The sequence below is a fragment of the Osmerus mordax genome, chromosome 8, assembly GCF_038355195.1.
Source record: "Osmerus mordax isolate fOsmMor3 chromosome 8, fOsmMor3.pri, whole genome shotgun sequence".
NCBI classification, from domain to species: Eukaryota; Metazoa; Chordata; class Actinopteri; order Osmeriformes; family Osmeridae; genus Osmerus; species Osmerus mordax.
Genome location: NC_090057.1, coordinates 8,460,736 through 8,479,625, shown reverse-complemented (window position 1 = coordinate 8,479,625; position 18,890 = coordinate 8,460,736). Strand labels below are relative to the sequence as shown.

At 46.1% G+C, this 18,890-nt stretch overlaps 2 protein-coding genes across 3 annotated transcripts; one reads left to right on the top strand and one right to left on the bottom strand.

The window, feature by feature from the left end:
* Positions 1 to 1,415: 1,415 nt before the first annotated feature.
* tmem244 (transmembrane protein 244) lies at positions 1,416 to 3,555 on the bottom strand. Its single transcript, XM_067242312.1, has 6 exons — positions 3,463 to 3,555; positions 2,984 to 3,069; positions 2,400 to 2,476; positions 2,050 to 2,175; positions 1,715 to 1,759; positions 1,416 to 1,553 (listed from the first exon to the last, which is right to left on the bottom strand). The coding sequence occupies exons 1-6, from the start codon at positions 3,553 to 3,555 to the stop codon at positions 1,456 to 1,458; spliced, it is 525 nt and encodes a 174-aa protein (XP_067098413.1). The 3' UTR covers positions 1,416 to 1,455.
* A 1,473-nt stretch (positions 3,556 to 5,028) lies between these two features.
* Positions 5,029 to 17,788, top strand: l3mbtl3 (L3MBTL histone methyl-lysine binding protein 3). 2 transcript variants are annotated; one of them, XM_067241964.1, is made up of 22 exons: positions 5,029 to 5,070; positions 6,857 to 6,984; positions 7,072 to 7,201; positions 7,354 to 7,534; positions 7,644 to 7,788; positions 7,870 to 7,957; positions 8,507 to 8,601; positions 8,760 to 8,864; positions 9,059 to 9,194; positions 9,566 to 9,657; positions 9,867 to 10,018; positions 10,822 to 10,898; positions 10,974 to 11,059; positions 11,308 to 11,418; positions 11,791 to 11,905; positions 12,050 to 12,152; positions 13,455 to 13,601; positions 13,833 to 13,901; positions 14,634 to 14,713; positions 16,176 to 16,354; positions 16,476 to 16,538; positions 17,419 to 17,788. In XM_067241964.1, the coding sequence occupies exons 2-22, from the start codon at positions 6,883 to 6,885 to the stop codon at positions 17,560 to 17,562; spliced, it is 2,400 nt and encodes a 799-aa protein (XP_067098065.1). In that variant the 5' UTR covers positions 5,029 to 5,070; positions 6,857 to 6,882; the 3' UTR covers positions 17,563 to 17,788. The 2 variants fall into 2 exon arrangements, with proteins under 2 accessions (XP_067098065.1, XP_067098066.1); XM_067241965.1 differs by lacking the exons at positions 16,176 to 16,354; positions 16,476 to 16,538; positions 17,419 to 17,788 and adding an exon at positions 15,776 to 15,896.
* The last annotated feature ends 1,102 nt before the right edge of the window (positions 17,789 to 18,890 follow it).

Sequence of the window (18,890 nt, the reverse complement as noted above, 5' to 3'; positions counted from 1 at the left end):
CACACACACACACACATATATACTCACACACACATACACTCACACACACAAGGAAAAAAGTAATTCCATACCTTAGATAAAAAAAGTAGACCAGTTTGGAAACCATGGTAACCATGGGGATTTGGGCAAGACCCCTCTAACCCCAGGTGGAAAAAGTCTCCTCCATCCCTCACCTCACACACGCACGTCTTCACACACACACACACCCACACACCCACATGCACCAATACACCATTTAGATACTCTGCCTAAGAGAGCAGTTAGAGCTCTCAGTCCCTCCCGCATTCCACCCCTCCCCCCTCACCCTCTCCTCCCCACCAGTCCTTGCCCCACCTCTCCCTAATCTTATTAAATAATTAATGCCCTTCTTTACCCTGCGCTCTTTCCATGCCACAGAGAAAACACACAGTACACGCATTTCCACTACACACACACCTAACTACACAAAATACTCACACAACAGCTTCCCTATGACGCAGAGATGGAGAGATAGAGATATATCGAGATTTGTGGATGTCCTTATAATACGTGTGATAGAGTTACTGGCTGAGCAGAAATGCATGCCGTTTCTTACTTGGGAAAATGAAGGATGTATAAACATTATGACCTGTCAGCATTAATGAAGCTGTCTGGTGGAAGGAGATCAGGCTCCAGCCACACCAGGAGACCACCTTCAGTCTTCACTTCCTGCCTGCAACCTCACAGGGTCCTAACGTGTGCGTTTACTGGGTCATGGTGTGTGTGTGTGTGTGTCTGTACAAGGGACAAGGGTAGGGTTTGTGTATGCATATTATTGGTATTAGTGCCCTCATCCCCCCACCCCCCTTAAAGAGGGTGTTGTACCAAACACTTTAGCCCATAAATTAGACCAATCAGAGCACACAGGGAGTGACGGCCGCTTAGCCTAATCCTAAGGGATTGAACAAAAAAACAGCTGGCCAGGACTAATCACTGTGGCCCCAGCTAAATGGGTAAAGAATACGTCAGGGCCTGTTATTACGGAAGTTAGTTGCTGGTATGATGCAGCCATATGTTGTCCTGCAAGCCTGGTCAGTCAGTTTGTTTAACAGCTGATCAATATTACAGCTGTGTGAACAGGAGAATGGTGCAGTGCTGTTGCAGTGTTGAACTACACTGCCCCGGGGTTGCAGTAAGCAGGTACAACATTGTCTTGTTATATATTTTTATATAAACACATAATATATACAAATACACACATTATTAACTGTTTGCAGAAGTGTTTAATTATCTCAAGAGTTGCTTTTCAAACAAACTTTTGGATTAATTATTTACAACCGAGTACCAAAATGTTCTACATGAGAGGGTAAAAAAACAGAATACAAAACAATACTGTACATAATGTTTTTGAGGAAGCAAAACGTTTACAATAGATGAAGCAGGAAGTTGTCATTAGAGGGAGCAGGATGTTGTCATCAGAAGAAAGAAAAGTTGTCATTAGAAGTTCTGGAGGTCTGCTGGGTATACAAAGTTATTCCTGAAGAGTTTGTAGGCCAGGAGTTGACCTCCAAAGATCATCATCACTAGACCAGAACCTGGTGGAGGAGGAGGGGGGTGAGGAGAGAGAAAGGAGAGTGAGACAGGAGACATGAAGAACATCATAGACTGGACTGGAACAGACTACAATAGATATACGATCAAACTATAGACTATTTCTTCTTCTACATCTATTCAGTATGATTCCTAACATTCTCACCTAGAGCAATCCACCAGTGCTCTGTTGAAGGGAAGTCGGACATAACTGTTCGGAGAAAGAGAATGAGTGAATGAATGGATGGATGCAATAGTAAATTAAATTGATGTGCATGTGAAGTGTGGGTGATACAGTCTGGAGCATGCTCAGTCTTGTGTTGATACAAAGCAGCCTGCTTGGTCAGATTGTGTAACTAAACCAGATTACAATCCCATCACCACACAGTCAGGATCGAGACCGACATGCTTTGTTCCGTTAATCCAATAAACTGAGACCTACTGAAATTGATCAACATGGCCTGTGTGTGTGTGTGTGTGTGTGTGTCTGTGTGTGCAGACCTGCAACAGTCATAGCGATGTGTAGGAGGGTGACAGTGATGGCGTAGTCCCACACCCATTCTTCCACAATCCAGGCAAACACCAGTCCTCCCAGCACATAGGTCACCTCCATGGAAATCACACTCACTGGACAGAGATACAGTGGGTTAACACATACGATCTCTATCTCACACACACACAAACACACTGAAGCATGATGGTAAATACCAACACATACAATCATCAGCTTTATAGGACAACTGACACCAACAATCCACACACAACACTCCTGTCGTTTGACAGTGTTGGCTGTCGTCACTTGAATGGATGAAGAACAAGATATAAGAAGCCATGTTGGATCTTCAACTCACCCAGGTATTTGGGGCTCTGCCATGAGGGCTGTGTGGTGTAGTCAAAGGGAGCCAGCAAACTGTCTACCTCATGGACCCTGTAGGAACAAGAATTCAACATGGTGGTGCTGGGCCACCATGTGCACACACCTAAACACATGCATCTGTCCTCGGCATCTCCTCATTTCTCTTAAGGTCAGAGGTTAAGGAGGACCCTCTCCTCTGAAACAGAATGCAAAGGAAGCAAGGAGAGGAGAGGCGAGCAGGGATGATGTAAGGAGTTCACGAGAAAGATTTGAAACTCTCTGAGAGTCTTTAACTTTGGGAGAAGACAGGAAGTCATCGTGCACCACAGGAAGCTCTCATATGCCATTTTCTTTGATTGAACCAAACAGGAAGGAGTAGAAGTCAGCTGTTCATTTGCCAAAATTCATCAACAGCACAAAAATGTCCTCCTTGTCTTCCCTCCTGCACTCGCTCTACGCCATAGCTCCACGTTGTGCCCCTGCGTCAGAGAACCACTGGTGCAGACCTGGATATGTGTGGAGCTGTTGCTCAGTGCAGGCTGTGTGTGTGTGTGTGCATGTGCGTGTGTATGACATTACCTTAGCAGGCCGATGCAGAGACTGACAGTGACGTAGTAAAGGGAGTAGAAGGTCACCATGCACATCAACAAGTTCTGGAGGACCACCTGTAGGAGGAGATTACACACTGACACTTCCGGACTCCTCACTCTTCATAATAACTCCTTTATGATCACAATACATCGACTTGTTCACACAGACTAAACAGGATGATCAATCAATCCTTTATTTATTGATTTAGTAATCAATCATTCCATCAAGCAATCAATCGAGCATCCATTAATCATTCAGTCATGCACTAATTTAACTGAAAAGTAAATGAGTGCTCTCTCTCTCTCTTTCTTTCTCTCTCTCTCTCTCTCTCTCTCTCTCTCTCTCTCTCTCTCTCTCTCTCTCTCTCTCTCTCTCTCTCTCTCTCTCTCTCTCTCTCTCTCTCTCTCTCTCTCTCTCTCTGTCTTTTAAATGGTTTTTCCGCTGTCCTCTTTCAGCCAGCCACCTACCCAGGTGTCGTTGATGTTGGTCTTGAGAGGGAGGGCTCCATGGCGTTTAATCAGAGTGGTCCCACAGCACCTGCAGCAGTAGTCCCACAACATGAAGATCCTCCAGGTCTTCTGCCGGACAGCAACACAGAGGCAGAGCCTCCTAACCTGGCCCAGTGCTGCGCTGCTGCTAAGGAGATTACTGCTAACAAGCCTGATTCAATCCTGCATGGATAAACCCTTTCGGACAGACTAGCCTATAGGCTACTGGCCGGGCTACCTGTACTACATACTATAAATACACAGGCTGCTGATACACACACACACATGTACACCTTTCTACACATACATATGCAAGACTATAAACACAATAATATATATACAGTACCAGTCAAATAACGTACCAGTCAAAAGTTTGGACACATTTTCCCATAATGGGAAAATGTGTCCAAACTTTTGACTGGTACTGTATATACATGCAAACACGTACATACCCATATACACCCATGAATGCACACATGCATACATCTACAAATACAATCACACAAGGTTTCTTCCACATTTCTCTGAGTTTTCCTGGGAGTTTTTCCTTCTGTTCATTGAGGGTTTAGGTTAGTTTAGGTGCAGTTCTATGGGCCTATGTAAAGCCCTCTGTGTACAAATACAACGTTATTAGATTTATGGGACAGTGCTGAAAACCACACAGGCACCTTCACAATCGTTCCTGTATTCATTTAAAATAGTTGTCCTTAAGGGGGGAGGGTTCTTTTATTCCCGCTCTGCCAGAGGTCCCCATGATGGGCATTAACACATTGTTGTCTCCACAATGTGATGATTGGCAAAATGCTCATGCACACACACACACACACACACACACAAACATACACATACAGACTTGGTATATGGAAGACGAAAGGGTTCAGGCCTGAGATGTCCTGCCAGGGCTGTGTTCAGACAAGAGCAGTGTTCAGACTGGGGCAGACCCAGACCAGGATAATGATCAGAGCAGAGTGTTCAGCGAAGAGTAGCTCAGGTACAAGTAGCCCTCAGCTACATATCGGTCTAAATGGCTGAATGTTAGGGAATTGTCCAGGTGAAAACATTACGGAGACTGACATGAATCTGACATGAAAGTATGGAAGGACGCTTCCATAACTGAGACAGAAAGCTGGAGCACTGGGGGTGCACGTGACCGTGTTTTGTTTCGTACAATTGTTAAGAGTGTATGTTACTGATAGACTTTGTCGCATTGGATACATTTTAGAACCCGCTTTAGGGTACTTCGCAAGGGACGCTGTTGACAGGCTTCAAGCAAACGGCGTGTATTTTTAGAAACTAAGTGACATATTAGCTTTTCGTTCTTTATTCCTGTTAAGCAGCACGGCCTATTTCAGTCGCAAACACATCCACAAGACATACACTTGCTATCGCTGTTATTGTTCATATTACATTACGCAACGATCAAAAGTTACATCTTATACATATTGTGAGTATGTGCCAACTGAAACTTTCGTTACAGGCATCATGTGTTTCAGTCAAAAGCACCCACTGCAAACACTCGCTCCCAGCCATACGCATGCGCATTGACAGATGCCTGGGCAATTTGTCAGTACTCGTGGGAGAATTTGGGTAAGAAACAGACAAATTAAAACAATTGTACTTTATATAGGGATAATTAAGGTGGAACTATGCGTCATATAGCTATAACTAATCTGTTGTGTTGTACTTTCGCTTGGGGTTTATTGCGGCGCAATTTGCCAGAAACTTAGCCATAAAGTCCAAAACGACTGGACGTGTCATCAATAATATCAGCCAGGAAGAGATACAATGTGAGAGAGCGTGAAATGGATTGCAACTGAATAATACTACCAAAGAAAGGTCGATAATTATTATACAGGCTAGAGAATAGGTTGAGCTACATTTATCGTGTGGCGAAATCGTTTTAATAAGATATATTGTACTCTGGACAGAATTTTGCAGCGGTCTGTGTGCGAGAGAAGGACTGCGCAGTATTGCGCTTGTCTGACGAACCGAGCTAAGAATATTTTATTTCTCCACGTCCTTCTAAACAGCTTTCCACGAGAGTTGAGGTATTATTTTTGTTCCTAATGCAACGAGTCTGCGGGCCTGCCGGTGAGAATTATATATAGAGTATATTCCAGCTCCGCCATTTTGGGGGACTGCCTTTAAAACACATTAAATAGTATCACAGCTTAGAAAAGTGCTTATATCAGATTAGAGGCATGATTGACGGTTTGTAGAAACACTCCTATATCTAACACACCTTGTTGGAACACAAAGAGAATATGACGTTGTAGCGTTTAATCCCACTCGAAATTTAAAAAGTATAAGTCAGTGCTTGAAATTAATATCAATAACGCGCATAATCAACAAATGATCTACAGTAAAAAAAAAAAAAAGATGATCTGAAATCTAAGGGTAATAGATGCTTCACTGTAAGCAGCCACCATAAATACTTCAAGTATTATTTTTTTTCACTAAAACACAAAGTATCGCATAATGCGAATCAGTTTTATGCAATGATGAATTGCGCCGCTAATTCATACTGGAAAAATATATTGATGTGCGTGAATAAAATAGAACTGACTTTCATATTTATTGAATACGTAGAGGATTAATAATCAATATTTCGTTGATAAACAGTAGCCTATACCCGCCAGAATGCCTATACTACAAGGCTCAAGGGGCACATAGCTTAAATCACACATTGGAAATAAGGACCTGTTCAAACAGCAGACGTTGCATCAAACAAAGAAGATGTCGGATATGCATTAACCATAAATAATTTGTCATTTGCATGAATTATATTATTATTTGTAGGCTCCATTTTTGTTCTGAATTGCTTCCATTGTTGAATAGGCAGCTGAAAGTTTAAAGCGCAGTCGACAAAATAAGGGTGTGCAGCGCCATGTAGCGGTGGTCTTGAGTCAAGGGTTACAATGTAGCAAACGCAGAAGGCCTTCCGCTGCTGCTGGCTTTTCTAAAAAACTACCATTATTGTTACATAATTACAAATCGTGCAACAAGAGAAGCATTTAGTAGCTTACGTTTCTACATTCGGCTTAACTCCGAAATACACTGCCAAATCATTGGTTTTAAAATGACATTTTCCAAAATTGTTGTTGTCACAATGAAGTTGTTTTTGTTGTTGTCACAACCAAGATCGTGGTTGTTTTGATTCAACTTTATTATATAAAGATTTAAGATAATAAACTGATGGCCCTCCAAAGTAGGCCTAATAGTTCTAGACCATATATCATGAGACTGGGCTCTTGTTAATTTAGGCAATTCCTACCACTTTCAGAATGCAGTGTTCTGTTAGTGTCCGATCACACTGGTATCTTTTTGGGGTTGTTTTTCTGAATGAAGTTGTGCGTGTTGTTTCCTGTGTCAGTGTGTAAGATCACTGTGATCAGGTCTATGGAGGGGTCCAGTCAGGCAGCAGTGGCTCCAGACTTTGATGTATACGGAGCCATGGACTGGCAGGACGGGGTGGGCACTCTGCCAGGCAGCCAGCTCAAGGTAACACACCTCAGATACTGGCTCACAGCTTCTCTATGTTGCTATCCAGTCCAACTCAATGTATGTGTGTGTGTGTATGTGTTTCAGTTCAGAGTGAACGAGTTTGGGGTGCTGGAGGTAGTTACAGATGAGGTGAAGGAGGATGCGGAGGAAGAAGAGGAGGGGGTGAGGAAGGCTCACGCCACCACCACCTGGGTGGTCCCCAGCTCCCATGAAGGTGAGAACACCTGCTGTTCTTGCCTTTGTCTGATGTCTTACCTTCAAGTCAGCACATTGGACAACCTCTAATTGTACCATCTAATTATATATATATATATATCATCCCACAACCTCTCTCTTTTTCTCTTTCACTCTCTCGCTTGCTCTCAGAAAATATTCAGATAAAGGAGGAAGAGGAAAGACCAGACAAGGAGAGAACCGATAAGGAGAAAGTGGAGGTGGGCCTGTGGGGTCTGGTGTGTGTGCGCTGCAACAGGAAGGGCTCCAGCGTGGACTTTCTGTCGGACGGCCGACACTGTAGCCTGCGCTGTCTGCAGCAGGACCAGCAGGGGTGAGCAGATACATAAACACACACACTCCACACACACCACGCCACTTATAAGTCTCCCTGCTGCAATGGTCATGTGCTGCTGTGTGTTCTCCCCCCCCCCTCTTCTCAGGGAGGCCAGAGCAAAAAAGGAAGAGTCTCTGTCCAATGGACAGCTGTTGGGTGTGGGACGTCGACGAACCAGCCAACCAGAAAGAATCCTGGAGAAGATGGACACCTCCCCTGATCAACCAGATGATGACGATGATGAAGACTATGTCAGTACTAAAGCAACAGCAGCAAAACAGCAGCATCGTATTATAAATGGACATTCTAATGTGTGCGTGCGTGTGCTACAGGAAGAGAAGGAGAGTAAGAGGCCTGGAACTCGAGGGGCTCCCCGCGGGCGCAGGAAACGCAGAGGAGATGCAGCTCTGCTGAGACACAGTGAGTAGACATGATGCAGCTCTGCTGAGACACAGTGAGTAGACATGATGCAGCTCTGCTTAGACACAGTGAGTAGACATGATGCAGCTCTGCTTAGACACAGTGAGTAGACATGATGCAGCTCTGCTGAGACACAGTGAGTAGACATGATGCAGCTCTGCTTAGACACAGTGAGTAGACATGATGCAGCTCTGCTTAGACACAGTGAGTAGACATGATGCAGCTCTGCTTAGACACAGTGAGTAGACATGATGCAGCTCTGCTTAGACACAGTGAGTAGACATGATGCAGCTCTGCTGAGACACAGTGAGTAGACATGATGCAGCTCTGCTTAGACACAGTGAGTAGACATGATGCAGCTCTGCTTAGACACAGTGAGTAGACATGATGCAGCTCTGCTGAGACACAGTGAGTAGACATGATGCAGCTCTGCTTAGACACAGTGAGTAGACATGATAAAGAGGATGAGAGCAAGATGAGGAGCAGGATGATGGTGGTGGGGATGGAGAAGAGAGCATGATTAGGATGATGGGGGTGGTGGTGTTGCAGCGGTGCCTTATGGAGGGAAGAAGAAGGTGTGGTGCTGGGCCTCGTATCTGGAGCAGGAGAGAGCTGTGGCCGCCCCCAACAAACTCTTCAAAGAGGTGAAGACACACACACACACATATACACACACACAGCATGCACCAAAACACTCTTTTTCTGTCTTTTCTCTGTCTATAAATCAATACCCTTTTCTCCTCAATCCTTGTCTCTCTCTCTAACTCACATGTTGTGTGTGTGTGTGTGTGTGTGTGTGTAGCACCAGGCATTTCCACAGAGTAAGAATGGCTTCCGGGTGGGGATGAGGCTTGAGGGGGTGGACCCTGAGCACCCCTCCATGTACTGTGTCCTCTCCGTGGCAGAGGTAGGACTAGGAACTGGTAGAATCGAATTTTCTAGGAAGTGTTATTACCACATTAGGACTACCCTGAAACCTTTGTTTTGATATGTTTACTGTACTATCACCTTGTTACTGTGATGACTGTGTTGTTCAAACATTGTTATTGGAACTGTTATGTGAAGCTGGTTGGATTACTGATAATGGGGTTTTATATTTAGGTGTCCGGACACAGAATCAGGCTCCATTTTGACAAGTTCTCAGACTGCTATGACTTCTGGGTAAACTCCAACTCCTCAGACATCCATCCCATTGGCTGGTGTGAGAAGACAGGACACAAGCTTCACCCACCTAAAGGTAAGAGGTGTAAACATGCACATAAATACACACTCATACACACATTCCCCGAGAAGCTGAGGCTGAGTTTCTCGTCCCTGTGTCTAATCAACCAGGGCTGTTGGAGCATGTCCACTGTCATGTCTAAATACAATCCAGGGCTGCTGCAGTGTCTGTATTCCTCCTGTGAGGTTTTGGGTATACTTTTCTACTGAAGCTTTGTGAAGTACCGCAGGGAGGCAGGTTGCCCTTGGCAACAGCTGAAGGGGCAAACGAGGATAGTACTGCCATATCTTGTAATTGGAGAGCATGATCAATATCATCATGGATGGAAACATGCATGTGTGTGTGTGTTGTGTGTGTGTGTTGTGTGTGTGTGTGTGTGTGTGTAGGTGTAAAGGAGCAGGATTTCAGCTGGCCAGCCTACATCAAGCAGTGGAAGGCCCAGGCTGCTCCCAAGGCTCTGTTTGATAACCACAACACGGTAAATACTGACCCCAGACCAGGTCATACACACATCACACTGACCCCAGTCCAGGTCATACACACATCACACTGACCCCAGACCAGGTCATACACACATCACACTGATCCCAGATCAGCAACTACACGCAATGATGACCCCAGACCAATATACAGAGTATGTGTGTGTGTTATACAGTATGTGTGTGTGTGTGTGTGTGTGTGTTCCAGACCGTCACACCCCAGGGGTTCCGTATTGGGATGAAGCTGGAGGCCATTGACAAGAAGAACCCCTCCTTCATCTGCGTTGCCACGGTTACAGACATGGTGGACAGTCGCTTCCTGGTCCATTTTGACAACTGGGATGAGAGCTATGACTATTGGTAAGAGCACACACCATATACATAAATCACACATACATACCATCTTCTCTCTCACACACTATCTCACACACACCACCCTCTTGCTCACAAATACACACACACACACTGACACTTGGTAAGAATCACTGGAGGGGGTACTTAATAGGGGCTGGTTTTGTTGCAGACGTGGTCATTACTGTAGAGCCCACGTTGGTCACTAGGGGGTGCTAAAACACTGCAGAGGAGGAGAGGTAAACCCAGTAGGAGCGATATAACATGCAGTCTCCTGACAATCCAGATCCCATCACCAGTCTTTACACTACAGCAGGACAAAGAACACACACACACACAGATAAACATACTCTCATTCTCACACACTCATAAATACTGTACACACACACACAGAGATAAACATACTCTCATTCTCACACACTCATAAATACTGTACACACACACACACACACACAGATAAACATACTGTCATTCTCACACACTCATAAATACTGTACACACACACACACAGACAGTGGTCCTCCAACATGAGTTCTAAAGCCAAACAGTAGTAATCACTTATCTAAGGACTCTCAACTGCCCTGTATCCAGTCACCATGGGGACGGTGCGCTGGGTTGCCATGGCTGACTGGAGGGCTGTCACCCTGCCTGGAGGCTGTGGTTCTCACTCAGATTCAGAAGATGTCAGGACAAGTCCTGCTGATCTCCCCTCCCCATCTCTGTGTCTCTCTCTGTCTCTCTCTCTCTCTCTCTCTCTCTACTGTCACCCTAACCTGTGTGTGTGTATTTGTGTTTGTTCTATCTCTTCCCAGGTGTGATGCCACCAGTCCCTACATCCACCCTGTTAGTTGGTGTCAAGAAAACAACAGAATCCTCACCCCCCCTCCAGGTACACACACACACACACAAACACACACATGCAGACACACATACATTCTGTCGAACCCTAACATGTGTTCACCAGGCTACCCCAGCGTGAAGAAGTTCTCCTGGGAGAAATACCTGGAGGAGACCAGCTCCTCTGCTGCCCCTGCTAGGGCCTTCAAACAGGTGACACACACACATAGACACACATGCACACGCACACACAAACATGCGGAAACACACAAACATATGCACACAAACATTATTGGGCTCCAGGGTGATTCAATGTGACCTCTGACCTGTGCACACTATCATGGGTTTAGATCCGCTCTGTCCAAGCAAACTAAGTGCTAAGGAAATAAATGTAAATACACACACACACACACATGTACCCAGTGTGAGCAGTGTGGTGTGTGTGTGTATGTGTCTTGTAGAAGCCTCCTCATGGTTTCCAGAGGCAGCAGAGGCTGGAGGTGGTGGACAGGAGGAACCCTCAACTGGTCAGGGTCGCCACGGTAACGGACACGGACGACCACAGGATCCTGGTGAGACCCATCTCCTCTCTTTTCCCCCGTGTCCTCTGCCGCTTGCTCTGTGGAGGTGGAGAGAACCGCAGCGCCCCTGGTGACCATCTGGCAGGTGGTCCCCAGGGTCCCCTGGTGCAGCAGCGCGTGTCCCCAGAGGGCGCAGGTGTTTCCTCCACCTCCCCCGGCTTATTTTTCCTGGTGATAATTACTGTCCCTCTCCTCTCTCCCTCGCGTCCTTACGCACACCCTTCTCTTTCTTCCACTCCTTGACGTCCCCCCTCCCTTATCCCTTCCTTCTCCTCACTCAGAACTCTTCACTCGTAAGGTCATGTAAAAAGTCAGCGTTTTCTAACAAGGTTCTATCTTGTCTGTGTGTGTGTGTGTGTCCAGGTGCATTTTGATGGTTGGCCAGAGGAGCTGGACTACTGGGTGGACACAGACAGCCCTGACCTCCACCCTGCCGGCTGGTGTGCCAAGACTGGACACCTCCTCCAACCCCCCATCTGTGAGTGGACTGCCTGCCTGCCGGCTTGCCTGTCTGCCTGCCGGCCTGCCTGCCTGCCTGCCTGCCTGTCGGTCAACCTGCAAGCCTGCCTGTCTCTCCTCACCTCTCCTCTCTTTTCTTCACCTCTCCCCCGCCCCACCCCAGGTCTACAGGAAGTGTTGGAGTCATCAGAGCAGGGGGGGTGTCCCACCCCAGGCTGTAAGGGGATTGGACATATCAAAGGAGCCCGCTACTCAGGACACCACAGGTATGACCAATCACCAGTAACTAACAAAGGGCCTGTCCAGTTACAGATATGCATGTCATTCAGTGTTAGGATGATCATTTTGGTTTTCCTAAAATACACTTTTTTTTGCCCAGGAAGGAGGGGGGTAACTATGAATGCAAACTTTAATACTGGGGAAAAAATGATATGTATATATAATTTGGGCACTGTTTCCACTCAGCTTTAATTTGCTGCTACTGGAAAGCAACTGATTGATGCCAAATACTTAAATTAACAGGCCAATTTGGAGAAGGCGGGACCTAACAAGAAGGGTCAAAGACAATGCAAATATGCCTGCACACACAATAAAGTCTGATACCAGATGAACATTATAACAAGGACATGTCAGGGAAGAAGAGGAGGTATGGCCCCTCTAGTGTTGGTGTCAGGCAGACAGGTGACTGTTTTCTAGATGTCAGTAATCCAGGTGTCAGTACTGCTAATGCTTGATAGCTGAGCCCCGCTTAACATATTGTGTGGAGGCCAGACAGCTGCAGATAAACACACACACACCAGATAGAAGAGAAAAGGAAGATCTCTCATTCCAGTGATGCAGAGTGATGGCACCCAGCGAGAGAGGGAGGAGAGAGGAGAGGGAGAGATGGGGAGCATTTTCTCTCTTTCTTACTCTCTCTCTATATATATCCTTTTCTCTTTCTATTTCTTTCTTTCTCTCTCTCTCCCTCTCTCTGTCTCTCTCCGCTGTAGAGTTAAATTGAGCATCTTACTCATCCTCTCATTTCATTTAAATGGGTTTGAGTTGTTTTACTATAGCTGATAAAGGATGGAGAGAGAAACATGGGGAGAAAGAGAACGATGGAGAGAGAGGGAAGGAGAGAAGCAGAGGAGGAAAGGGCAGAGGCAGAGTGACAGATTGTGTGTGTTTGTGTAAACACACAGTTTCTGTGCTTTCATTAGAAGTTTGGTTTGGGGCAAATTGTTTCTAAATTAAGTTCCATCGACCTGGAATTAATTATTTCAACCTTGTCTACTCAGTGTTCTAGCTAGTCAGCTGAGAGAGACTCAGACTGTGGAAGTTTGTCATGATTGATTGATAGATGCAGTGGGTGAAAGAGGAGAGAAAGAGACATATTTTTGAGAAAGTTGAGAGAGGTGGAGAGGGGTGAGAGAGAAGTAGATAGGTGAGAGAGAGGGAGGAAAGAGAGAGAGAAGAGAAAGAATGAGAACATTGTTATTCAGGAAATGTTCTTTTGTGCTATCATACACACTGCCATAATTTGCACATGCACACACATCTCTAAACCCCAGAGTTTTGTCTTTCAGTGCTGTTGGCTGTCCATACTCAGACATCAACCTGAACCGAGACTCCTCCCTCCCGGACCGCCTCAGTGGAGAGATGCCTGGCTCCCGATTGGCCAGGACCAGGAGGGCGGAGCCACCACTGCCAAACACCCCACCCACCAACACAGAGTAAGAACCAATCAATGTTTGGGACAAATCTGGATTTCTCAAATTCCTCAATCTTTCTATTGTAAAAATTAATAGGAATTAAAGGTAAATGAAAGATTAATATCAATAGAACATTTATTTGTATTTTATGCTATATTTTTGGTTTCACGATAGTTTAATAATATTTTCAATATGTTTACAATAGTGTTCGACCCACATACCTTACAACCATAACTCTATATTGTAATGCAGTGTGGGTACCTTGGCAAGCAGCATGGAGCCGCCAATCAAGAGGCCTGCGGGCACAGAGCCCAAGAGGAGGTGAGCTCCATGGCAACACTGAGACTACCGGACACTGATTGACCTTGTCTCTCTATCTCTCTGTACTATCTCTCTCCCTCTCTCTCAATTTGATATAGCATACTGACAGTTTATTTCTCACTTTTTCCCTCACTATAACATATACAATATATACTGTATAGTACTGTGTGTATTTATACGGCTGTCTTGAACTCAAACTAAAAAGGTTTGAATTATTTAATGATAAGATTGTTTTACTGTTTGCATTGTTAAGGAATGATCTGAACTCTTGAATCAGACCAGAATAGTCAAGAACAGATAACTGAGAGAATGTTGGATCTGCAGGAACAGAGATAGACTGTCAGCTCTCTAATCTTATGATGATAGAGAGCGAAAGAGAAACTAAAACAGAAAGAGAGAAATAAAGAGAGAGAGAGGGGTAAAGACAGAAGGGGAGCGGGAGAGAGAGAGATAAAGAGTGGGCTGGCACAGCTCTAATTAAGGCACCTAATGACCATTTAGTCTGACCTCTCATCATCTCCTCCTCTCTCCCTCTGGCATGTCACACATTCTCTCTCTCCCCCTTTTATTCAAACTCTCACTCTCTCCCTCCCTCCCTCTTTTCCTCATAATCACTCTCACACTCCCTGTCTCCTTCTCCCTCCCTTTCTCACATCCGCACCACCCCCCCTCTCCTTCCTCCCCTCCGCTCACGCACACGCCTCTCTCCCCCTCCCTCCCTCCCTCCCCCAGGGTGGGGCGCCCATGCAAGCAGAGGAAGGTGGAGGAGGAAGAGGTGGAGAGCGAGGTGTCCTCAATCACAGAAACGAAAGGTACAGTCTCCGCCACGCTCCCTGCTCTCTGCCTATCACTCTTTCTCTATCTACCTCTCTCCATCGGTCTCCCTCTTTATCTCCCTCTTCATCTCCTCTTGACGAGACAGCGGGCCATCTCCAGTGTGCCCCTCCAGCAGGGTGTGTGAGTGCGCTCCTTATCCAGCAGCCAGAGGGTTTGATTTGTATGTCTTCCACGGAGCAAGGCTCTGATAATGGTCGGATTTCATTCCTCTCGAGTGGGGTTGTCGCTGCTTCAGTCTCATCAGCACACACGTCGAGCGCACCATACCAGAGACAGTGTTACTGTACACGAGGCTTTAATGTAGTGTTGATGCACTGGTGTGTGCCATGGGCCCCCTGTCTCAACATCCCACACTCGACTCGCTCCCACGCAATGTCTCTCTGCATATGCCTCACATCTCTTTCCCTCTCTATCTCTCTCTCTCTCTCTCTCTCCCTCCCTCCCCCTGTCTTCCTCTCTCGTCATGCCTCACATCTCTTTCCCTCTCTAACTCTCTCTTTCCCTCCCTCTCTCCTCATGTCTCACATCTCTCTCAGCTTTCCCTCTTTAATTCTCTCTCTCATATTTTCTCTGGCCTTTATTCTCTCTCCTTCCCCCCCTCCATGTCTCCTTGCCAGGGTAGGGGCAGGAGTAGAGGCAGGTGAGAGGGTGGGGGTTTGAGAGAGGAGAGGGTTCATCCCAAACTTGACTGAAGCTCACTTTACACACTGCTCAAACACAACACACCCTGTACTCGTCTGTTATAGAGGTGCGGTGATATTCTGAAGATATAAATTATGGAACTGCAATTATGCTTTGTGGTTAATCCCCTGACGCTGGAAGGAGTCATGTGTGTGTGTGCGTGTGAGGGTTTGGCTCCAGAAAGAACAGATGATGTGATTCAAAACAAACTAATCTGATGCATGTGTAGAATCGTGACGTTACCATGGGAATCAGAGTGTTCCTCAGTCTCAGAATCACTAGTATGAATTATATCTTTCTCTCTTTCCCTGTGTCAGTTTGTCTTTTTCCTTCTGTCTCTCCACATCCTCTGGCAGCATGTATCTAAATTCTATCAAACCTTCAGATTAACTGTGAAGCAGTTAAACACCTCCCTCCACCAGAGCTGTCGCTGGCAATTATCTCTCAAACCTCCATAAACAGTGGAGGAAGCTCACAGCAGTGTTGACGCCTCAAGCAAGGAAACGACCGTCATTGAACACACACACAAACTCTAGTTAGCTTAAAGTGTGATTAGAGCGAACATTAATATTGTTGCACGAATGGTTCTAATTCACTTTTGTCAGAGACAAAGTTTTACTATGAGTTGTGTGTGGACTTGTTAAGCTATTCTTTTGGGGGGCCCTCAAGAATACTGAAACAAGGAAAATGTGAAATTATGAAGACAGTTTCTTGGTCCCATAGCAATACAAATATGTGCATGTGTCTCCCATCTAGAGCTAACTCTTCAGCAGGCGCTACATCAATCGGTCTTCCTGCCCAGCCCCACCCCTACCCCCTCCCTCAGCCCCACCCCCTCTCCCAGCATGCCGTTCTGCTGGGACCAACATAGCAAGCTCCTCCCCACTGTGGAAGGGATCACCGCTAGCAAGGTGGCAGCCTGGACTGTGGAACAGGTAGGAGACACACTAGAGAGTTCTACCTGTCTGTAGTCTGTCAAGGACCTAAGGGTCTTGTCTGAAGTCTGTGTAATACCTGGCCGGCTGTTTAACCTGAACGGTTGACCATGTTCAACAGGTGTCTGAGTTCATCCAAGGTCTCCCTGGCTGTAAGGAGCACATACGCACCTTCAGAGAGGAGGTACGGCTCATACACACACGCAGTCAAAAATACACACAGACAGACATGCACATCCAAATTGTTCTAGGAAAGAAGCTACACATTCCTGCTAAGGTTGGTATTTTTCTGCTGCTAAGCTCTCTGTGGTACCAAGACCTGTCTCTATCTTTACCTCTCTATGTCTCTACCTCTTTCATCTCTATCGCCATATCTTTATCTCTCCTTTTCTACCTCTCCTTTCTCTCTCTTTCTCCACCGCTCTCTTTCCCTCTTCTTTGAACTCCCTCTATTTCCATATTTCCTCTCTTTTGGAAAACGAGAGAAATTAGTTACAGTGCACAGAACTCCAATGTTCCCTGTTTAGTGAAAGTTCTGCACAGACAGGATTCTAGTTTCCGTACTGTTCCAGAGTGCGGAGAGGTTTAGACTCTCTGATCTGAAGATCAGGCCTTTCCTGCCAGCCTGGGAAACGTCAGCTGTAATTAGCCATGATACGGCCGCTCCACGCTGTCTGTTCTGATGCGTCATTAAAGGTAGAATATGATCCTCCGGCGTTTCAGTCTGAATGTGAGTGTTTAAATGTAGAAGATGACTCAGGGGCTCCATCACCTCCGCCCCTAACAAGGCCAGGGTCGTTAGCACAGCCGTCATGAGAGATGCCTAACGAGCTGTGTGTTTGAAGTCCTGCTGATCCCATGCTGGCTGGAGAGTCAGACACAGAAGCTTCTAGAGCAGGAGAGAGGTTGCTACCTGGGTGCTTCGAGGGCGTATGTCTGAATAAGACGCTCCTATTTAAATTTGTATGGTTTATCTCAAACTCTCCTCCCCTGTCCTCCTCTTTTCAATGATCCTTTATGCCCCTTTCTCTCCTCTCCTTTCCCCTCTCCTTTCCTGTGAGCAGCAGATAGATGGAGAGGCATTGCTCCTATTGAACCAGGTGGACCTGCTAAGGATTCTGGGTATAAAGTTGGGTCCTGCCATCAAGATCTACAACAGCATCCTCATGTTCCGCACCGCAGAGGAGAGAGCCTGCAATGAACTCTGACACTTTCCCTCTACCAAGCCCAGCCAATCACCAGGCCTGCTGCACTCTGGGCAACCAATTAGGAGGGCCTATCATTGACTTGCTAACCAATCAAGAAGCCTGTGGAGACAGGAAGTGAAGCACAAAGATCCCGCCTGTGTCTCCTGCACATATGACTTTATTTCACAAGTTATGATCTTAAATGTAATCTAGTGTCTGATACAGCCATTAAACCCACTAAGAGGAATATTCCATTTGTGTGTGCAATACCTAGCCTGCCCAACACCCTGCTATATGTCTGATGCTACAGGAGGCCTGTATCATGGAACCGCTCAGGGTTGTCAGGTCATAGTCTTCCAGCCAGCAGGATCTCCAGTCTTTGGCAAGGGAGACCACACTTAGTGACCCTTGTCCCTCGCAGTACATGTAGTCTCAGACTCTGGCAGACTGCTTGTGTGGTCCAGAACAGGGAGCTGAGAGAAATGCTGATTCCTCCCAGGCGCAGGTTTCTGGAAGCCATATCCAGTGGCTCAGCAGCTACCTTTTAAGCTTCCTATTGATTTATCTCTAACAAGCCACTTTATCTATGCTGTTCTATTGAGGTTTATGAGGTGAGAGGCCCTCCAGCTAACAGCCTCGACACTGGCCTGGTCTCTCTCTGTGAGAACCAGATGCATAGAGACTCTTAAGAGGGATCTGCACGTCAGGCCAAAGCAGAATACTGTAATATTTTCTTATTCACTTGCCTGAGTCTGCCGCCAGTGTTAGATGGACATGGGTTTGCATATTTCGGGATATAAGATAAGGTGTATTGAGTCAGACAAGAACAATCAAGCACAGCAAGGTAATCTAGGCTGTGTCCGACAGTTTCATCACATGGCAGATTTGTGTAACATGGCTTCAACATGTCGGCCTAGCGCTACCTACTGTGTATAGATACAGCAAAAACATGATACAGCAACATGGCGGTAAACAGCGCCTGGCTCTGCTTCAGTTTTCATGTATTACTGTCCCTGTTTAATGTTATTTATGTCTCTTAGTTGTGCAGTATCACGGTGTGATGTGGGCTGTGTATGTGTCTGCAGGGAGAGATGAAGAGCGCCTCGCTCTGAGAATATACTAACTTTAGAAGTATCTGCCTTCCCCTCCCCTCTCAGCTGTAACGCTCAGGCACCGATCAGTGTGTTTTAGTCTCATTCTTCTCCCAGGATCCTTCAGAGGACTTGCCACGTCGTCTGTGCTGGGTTTTAACTCCAGGAAGTGATCGTGAGCCAGGAGAAGGATGGCTGCAGCATTTTATTGGCAAACACAGACAAAGCTAGATGCTAATTACTTTAATTGCAAAGTAT